Source organism: Mesoplodon bidens (assembly GCF_964165515.1).
Source record: "Mesoplodon bidens genome assembly, chromosome: 13".
Classification (NCBI taxonomy): Eukaryota; Metazoa; Chordata; class Mammalia; order Artiodactyla; family Ziphiidae; genus Mesoplodon; species Mesoplodon bidens.
Window position 1 is genome coordinate 11,743,578 of NC_138169.1, and position 7,837 is coordinate 11,751,414.

General features: G+C 47.0%; 1 protein-coding gene across 1 annotated transcript; it reads right to left on the reverse strand.

Annotated features, from left to right (window-relative positions):
- Positions 1-2,310: 2,310 nt before the first annotated feature.
- PEBP1 (phosphatidylethanolamine binding protein 1) lies at positions 2,311-7,555 on the reverse strand. The gene is made up of 4 exons (XM_081252806.1): positions 7,303-7,555; positions 6,032-6,141; positions 5,211-5,311; positions 2,311-3,284 (listed from the first exon to the last, which is right to left on the reverse strand). The coding sequence occupies exons 1-4, from the start codon at positions 7,435-7,437 to the stop codon at positions 3,067-3,069; spliced, it is 564 nt and encodes a 187-aa protein (XP_081108932.1). The 5' UTR covers positions 7,438-7,555; the 3' UTR covers positions 2,311-3,066.
- Between the last annotated feature and the right edge of the window lie 282 nt (positions 7,556-7,837).

Consider the following 7,837-nt stretch of genomic DNA (forward strand, 5'->3'; position numbering starts at 1 on the left):
AGTTAATCATTTATGTGTATTAATTCACTTAATCTCAACAAAAGATCATTTTGTGGTTCTCCAACAACCCTGCGAGGTAAATAAGGCAGATTAATGATTCCCCCTCACCCATTTTTTCACATGAGGAGGCTGAGCCTCAAAGGGAATTTGTGTGCAAGTGGGTGTGGTGGTTATGAGCTGGGCTCTGAGGCCAGAGCTACATTCAGAACCAGAATCATCCACTTCCTAGCTGGGAGTCCTTGGGCAAGTTCTGGTCTCCTTCCAATTTACTAGGTGAAACAGGGTATCCCCTTGCTTCTAAGGTTATTAATGTATCTTTTCATATGTATTACTTTTATGTGAACGTCCTGTGTATACACTTCACCTTTTTGGTTGGGTGGCTGAACTTCTGTACCTGTTTTAAACAAGGAAACTAACAGATTACTAAAATTCCTCATTAATCTTTAGACTCTGTGACTAAAAAAATACTGTGGTTAGCAGATAAAAAGTCTCAAGGAAAATAGAAGTTTAGAGAAAAAGAATAAATTCTTTTAAATATACATAAATATCAACTTGTCCAAATGTTTAAAGTTTGAGAAGACTGGTAAGAGGATGGAAAAGCAGGTGCTTACATATACCATTGACATGAATAAAATCAGTGTGATCTTTTTGGAGGGTGATTTGTCAGTATCATAACTGAAAATGTATATACCCTTTGACCTAATGTCAATGCTAGGAATCTACCCCACTAAATTACTCGCAAAAGAGTTTTATACATATAGAAAATTGTTTGCTGAAGCACTCTTTATAATAGCAAATAACCAGAAATAATCTAACCACAGCAGGGGACTAGTTAATTATGGAACATCTATAGATTATTTGTTCAAAATAACATGAACTGTGGTGACCTGTAATCTGAAGATATATGACATGAAGGTACATTAGTTGGGGGGAAACAGTGCAGAACAATGTATACCAGTATGCACAGCAAGACTATAATTTTTAACGGATAAATATGCAGACATATGCGGATACGAATCTTTATATTTGCTTCTGAAAGAAAACACAAGAAACCACCGGGCTTCCCTGGTGGCGCAGTGGTTGAGAGTTCGCCTGCCGATGTAGGGGACACGGGTTCATGCCCCGGTCTGGGAAGATCCCACATGCCGCAGAGCGGCTAGGCCCGTGAGCCATGGCCGCTGAGCCTGTGCGTCCGGAGCCTGTGCTCCGCAAAGGGAGAGGCCCGCATACCGCAAAAAAAAAAAAAAAAGAAACCACCAACTGCCATGGAGGAGGCTGGAGGGTAGAAGACATTTTCTTCCTGTACCGTTTGCCTTGTCTTAACCGTGTGCATGTCTTACTTCTCCCATTTATTTTTAAGGTCGACAGGGTAGTTGTTCTCTTTATAACTTCTGTTTTACAAAATATTATTTTAAAATTGAATTTTAAAACCCCAAAGTTAAAAAAAATTATTCTCTACCTTACTCACCCCCAGAGATTATACGAGGCAACGTTTCCAACAGTTTTTTCAGAGAAGAAAGTAACTGCAGCAAAAGGTGGGGAAAGGCCCAGCCCTGCTTACACCTGCCAGGCCTGACCAGGATGCCTCTCCATCACAGACTAGGTCAGTGAAACAGACCTTCAAATGCCTTTCCTTTCGTTACATCAAATGGTATCAAAGTAATCTCCCCCTGGCTCCCCTTCCTCTCCCTTTTTTGGTACTGATTCTATATGGATCACAATCAGAACAATGAGACGTGTGGGCTATTTCTTAGTCATTGTTATGGTTTCTATACAGAACTACCAAGGGCGAAGGTTTCCAACCAGCTTCACTCTCAGGTGGAAAAGACCACTTACAAAAAGCAAAGGTGGGATTCCCTGGTGGCGCAGTGGTTGAGAGTCCGCCTGCTGATGCAGGGGACACGGGTTCGTACCCCGGTCCGGGAAGATCCCACATGCCACGGAGCAGCTGGGCCCGTGAGCTATGGCCGCTGAGCCTGCGCGTCTGGAGCCTGTGCTCCGCAACGGGAAAGGCCACAACAGTGAGAGGCCCGCGTACAGCAAAAAAAAAAAAAAAAGCAAAGGTGATTTTCAGGCAAGAAGTCTTGTGATTTTTTTTTTTTTTTAATCTCCAGTTTTAATGGTTGCTCCTGCTGTAGTTTAATGGCACATGTACATGTACAAGGACGAGCCCTCTGTATGGTTCCTGAATCAAGTCCCAATTGTCACTGCTGATCAGGGAAGGGGGCTACTCACCCTCAGAGGTTGTCTCTTGACATCCCACATTTATGAAATCCCACACCCAAAAGGACAAAATATCTGGAGGCCGGATTCAACTACACAATGTTTTTATTTTTATTCAACTATAAGCAAAGAGCAGAATTAACACAACATTCAGCAAATCCAGACCGGCTTTTCTTACACTCAAGAGTGATCAATTTAACAGGCTCAGACTTTCGGATTTCTGATGACCTCTCACTCAGCCCTGCAGCTCATCTAGATGGCCAAGCTTTAACAGCAACTCTCTCCCTATTGCTTTTTTCAGTATTGCTCTTTAAAGGAGCCAGAGCAGGACACTGACACCCAATAACCAGCCTGAGATGTATCACATGGGGGGCTAGCAGACGTGCCGGCCCCTGGTTGTCTTTGTGAGAGACAGGGCCATGAAAACACATGCCAGAAGATGCCATCACAGACTATCCTGGGCTTGGGCTCACAAAGGCAGAGGCAATCAACCTTTTCTTTTTTTCAACCTCCCTTAAAGATTGTCTGATGCTCTGTTCTAATACTGCAGACCTGGTCTTTTTACCAGAATTTTTTTCTTCTTTAACGTCTGGGTTGTTATTCTTATATTAACATTTTGATGACCCCATCCTAGTACCAAAATATCCCCCACCAAAACAGAATTCAAATGTGATCAAAACGTAAACCCCCTACAATTACAGAGGACAGGCAGAAGGAAGTCACCCTAAACCTAAATCTGACCGTTCAGGGCTCAGGCAGGGGGAAGGGGAGAAATCTACATGCATCACTAAACTGAAACACTGCTTGGGGACTCTGGGACCGTGTCCATCTCCTGGCTTTCCTCTACTTCCCAGACAGCTGCTCGTAGAGCTTGGGCACATAGTCATCCCATTCGGCCTGGTAACACGTGCCGGCCACCGGAGTCCCGAGCTCGTACTTTTTGCGGAAATTCGCCACCTTGAATTTGCCACGGTGGTCTCCAGATCGGTTGCTGAGAATGGGCTCATCACACTTCAGTGGCTTGTCCTGCTCGTAAACCAGCCAGATGTAGCGGTGAAGGCCTGGAGGGAGAGGCGGGAGGGAAGATGTACACACAGCTAGGCATGTGAGAGGGAGACGTCACCCATTTTCAGAGAATGCACCAACTCGGAGGGACCCAGACCACCCCATTTATGAGAGGGACCTAAGTTCAGTGCAGCTTTATTCACAATAGCCCAGAGGAGAAAGCACCCCAGATGTCCATTGATGAATGAATGGATAAACAAAATATAGTATATACGTATGATGGAATATTATTCAGCCTTGAAAAAAGAGGGAAATCCTGCCCCATGCTACCACATGGATGAGTCTTGGTATGGATCTGCATATGGCATGGAACTTATATGGAGCCACTGAAACTTTCCTATACTGCTGATTAGAGTGTAGAAATTTTCAACCATTTTGGATTTCTATGACCCAACAATTCTACTCCTAAGTATTTACCCAAGGGAAATGGAAACATGCCCATAAAAGGACAAGAGTGTAAACAGCAGCTTTATTCATAATATCCAAACACTGGAAACACAACCCAAATGTCCAGGGAATGGCTACACAAACTGTGGTATATTTGCACAATGGAATACCACTTGGCAATGGAAAGGAACAAGCTACTACCTTGATTCCAAGAGACCAGGCGCCGGAAACAAATGCATACTGCGTGACACCATTTATAAGAATACAACAACAGCAAGAGTAATCCGTAGAGAGGAGTCAGAAAATAATTAGCTCTGGGGAAACTTAACTTAAAAGATGCCTAAAGAACCTTCTGGGGTGACAAAAATATCCTACATCTTGTTTTCCATGGTGCTTACACGGATGTGTGCATTGGTCAATGTTCACTGACTAAACGCTTCTGATCTGTGTGTCTTATTATACGTAAGTTATACCTGACTAAACAAATACAAAAAAGAAAAAAGTGAGTTACTGAAGCTTTTTTTGTTAATGAGAACACAGCTCCTGCTTGAGAGAACTGCTTTATTCTCATGGGTGTATTTTGCATAATTAAACTGCCTAATGCAGTTTTATAACTGCCCCAGAGAACTTAAGAGATGCCTGGGAAAGCTGTCCCTCTCCCATCCTCTTATGAATGCCTGAGAGGGACTGGAGCCATCTGAAGCTTCTGGGCCTAAAGATAAAACACAAGGTCCCTTGTCGGGGACCTTCTTATACCTCTTCAGAGTAACTCATGGCTGGACAACATGCACAAGAGCAAGTGTTCTGCCGTGCTCCACTTCCCTTGCTTCAGGAAATGGAAACACCTGTAATGCATGACAGGCAATAACAGTGCATCTCCCACTGTTAGCCTAGGCAGCACTTACCCAACTTGGAGAGGTTCAATACAGTATTCTCTCTCTCTCTTTACACATATAATACATAACCTAAGGCAATACATAATGTGTGTGTATCTTCAATACGGTTCTTAGTAACCAAATCTTTTCAAGATACCACACTAGATTTTCTATAGAAAGACGAAATGACAAAATGCCAACTTTTTATAATTAATTTGGAAACTATGACCATTTCTGAGACCTCAAACAACCCGCAGGGCAAAGGCTGAATATGGAATTTAGCTGATTTAACTGTTTAATCCACGTGTAGCTCCCCTGGGAAGTTGTTCTCAGCATTCTGCAACATTGCTTCCTTGGTATCTCTTCACCAACTTCCCTGCTTGCTAAAGGCCTGACAGCTGAGAGGCAGCGCTAAAAGAACATCCATCTAACTGGTACCCAAGGTTCTAGCCACCTGACACTACAGCAGGTCTGAGTGCCCCTGACAGGCAGTTGCCTTAGAGGGGAACCGAGTTGCCTAAAATCTCCACTAGAGTAAGGGCTCTCATAAATAAAAATAAAACTCTAAGAACCAGACTAAAATTTTGTAGCACTTTAGGCCAATCCTGATGTGCACCCAGGCTCCCCTCCCATCTCCCTCCAAAAGCAGCCTTTACTGACCTGTGCCCTTGGGAGGCCCAGAGCCCACATAATCGGAGAGGACCGTGCCACTGCTGATGTCGTTGCCCTTCATGTTGACCACCAGGAAATGGTGCCATTCCCTACATGGAGGAACAGAGGACCATCAGCACCGCAGGAAGTTATTACGCACTCGTGGGCGCAGCCAGCAAATGTGCAGCACGCACATGCTCCACACCAGGATGCAGTGACAGACAAGAGAGCTGGCCCCACCTTCTCGGCCAGAGCAAACCTCACATGCCAGCAGAGAGGACCCGGCCACTCCCTCCCTCCTTCCGACTCTCTAGGGCAGGGGTCAGCACACTTCTTCTGTGAAGGGCCAGACAGTAAATGTTTTAGGCTTTGTGCAACACACTGTCTCTATCACAACTACTCAACTCTGCAGCTGTAGCCTGGAAGCAGCCACAGACAGGACATAAATAAATTATCGTGGCTGGGTTCCAACAAAACTTTGTTTAGGGATACCAAAATCTGAATTTCATGTAATCTCCACATGTCACAAAGTATTATTGTTCTTCAGTTTTTTTCCCCCATTCATTTAAAAATGTTAAAGTCATTCTCAGCTCATGGGGCTGTACAAAAACAGGTCTGGGGCAGATCTAGCTCTCGGCTATAGATTTTAGACTTTTGTTCTAGGGAGTGAAAGGGAGGGAAATGCACACTCAGGCTTAAGCATGGACGTGAACACCCCAAATCGGGTCTATTTCTGCCACCACAGTATGTCCAGTAAGGGACTTACACAGTGCAAGAAGCACTGGGTCACATGTGGATGACTCGCTGTTTCCCATCTTTCCCCAACTTGCCTGTATTTGGGGTCCTTCCTGCTGGGAGCATCCGGGTCTGTCAAGACCAAGGTATACAGTTTACCTGGATCAAGGCCATCCCATGCAATGCTGGTGGGCCGGTTCTTAACCTGTAGGAAGGAACAGATTTGGAGTTTAAGTCAGAAATGCTGAAGAAACCAATACTTTCTTTGACCTCAGATTCCTTAAAGGTCAAGCACAGTAAATTATTAATTAAAGCTCAAGTGTATCGACTCTGTTAAAGAGCGAGGGTCTGACATTTAATATAAATCATTTATTTTAGTCCCAACAACAATATGGGGCTAGTATCCTAGCATGTTATTAACAGAAAGACGTTGGGTCAGGATTTCAACGCTCGTGCTGACTACAACCTTACATTACCTGGAATGACAGGATCTCTAGATTGGTGACGACGTTACCTGGGGCCTGCTAAAGTGAAATCTGAATTAACCAGATATTTAAAAGAGCAGAGAAAATGAGAAAACCAAGGTGGGCAGACGTGGACAGTGAGTCTGGAAAGAGAGGCTGCAAGATGGGCACTTTAAACACCCAAAACAATAAACTCTGTAAACGTCTAAACCAATAAACCATCTGAGCACTGTTTATTCGCACTGTTGCTCTGGAGGTTCGGAACCAAAAACTCGCCACGGCGTCGGGCACCTAGTTTCCCCACTTGCAGCAGCCTGGACCTGGTTAGGCCTCAGCCGTCGGCGCTCAGAAGCCAAACGGTAAAACAAGGCCGTTTACCCTCGAGCCTTCCAGCTGCAGAACGCATTTACCTTTGGGGCGGCTTCACGCTACTGGGAAGAATCTCTGGGCACTGATGCTCACCGCTGCTCACTGCTTACATAATGCGTCATATGCCCTCGGGTGGAGCTTTTACTTCCCAAATTGAGGCCTAAAATCCTGAGCACCGAGGGGAGGCTCTGGGGACGTGTGGGCGGCCACTCCCCACTCCCTCCAGGGGACGCCGCCCTCCCCGCCCCTGCGCAGCGATCTGGGCCGTTTCGAGGCCTATGCCTCGAAGTCCCGGGAAAACGGGTCAATTTCTTCCAAAGCCGAGCCCCGCCTGCCACGTGCCGGGTTCCCGGGGCTGGGTGGGGGGAGGAGGCGGTCAGAAGGCCTGCGGCTTGGGCACGGCGACCCCCTTCCCTCGGTTGATCCGGCGCACGGAGGTCGGAACGTCCCTCCCCACCTCCACTGGGTCCCCGCCCCTCCGACCTGAGAGACTCTAAGCCTCCAGTAGCTGCACCCCCGCCGCCCTTGGGTACCTGGGTGGGTGTCAGCACTTTGCCCAGCTCGTCAACCTCCGCCCCGCCGTATTTGACCTGCAGCGGGTGCTGCGGCCTCTCGTCCACTTCCTGCAGGCTCAAAGGCCCGGACCACTTGCTGAGGTCCACCGGCATCGCGAAGCCGAGAGGGTCGGACAGCAGGGAAAGCTGCGGGAAGACTCACGCAGGGTAGCAGCCCAGCCTCCCAGCACTCTGCAAGCTGTACCGAGGCAACGCAGTCACTGCGGCCAGGGAGCGCATGCGCCAGAGCCACCGCCCCGCCCTGCCCCGCTTCTCCAGTCACCGGCGAGGACGGGCCCCACTCTGCTCTCTGATTGGCCGAACCCAGGAGCGCGGGTCCTCTAGCGCTCCCGGGTCAATGCAGCAGGTTTGGCCTTTCTTTTTGCAGAGGGGGAACGTGCTGCCCGCCGCTGGCGGAGTTCCCAAGAACTGTGGCTGGGCTTGCAAGACTGTTGTTTCAAGAACTGCAATTGAGCTACCTTTAATTTTTAAAAACTTTTTGCATGATTCTTTG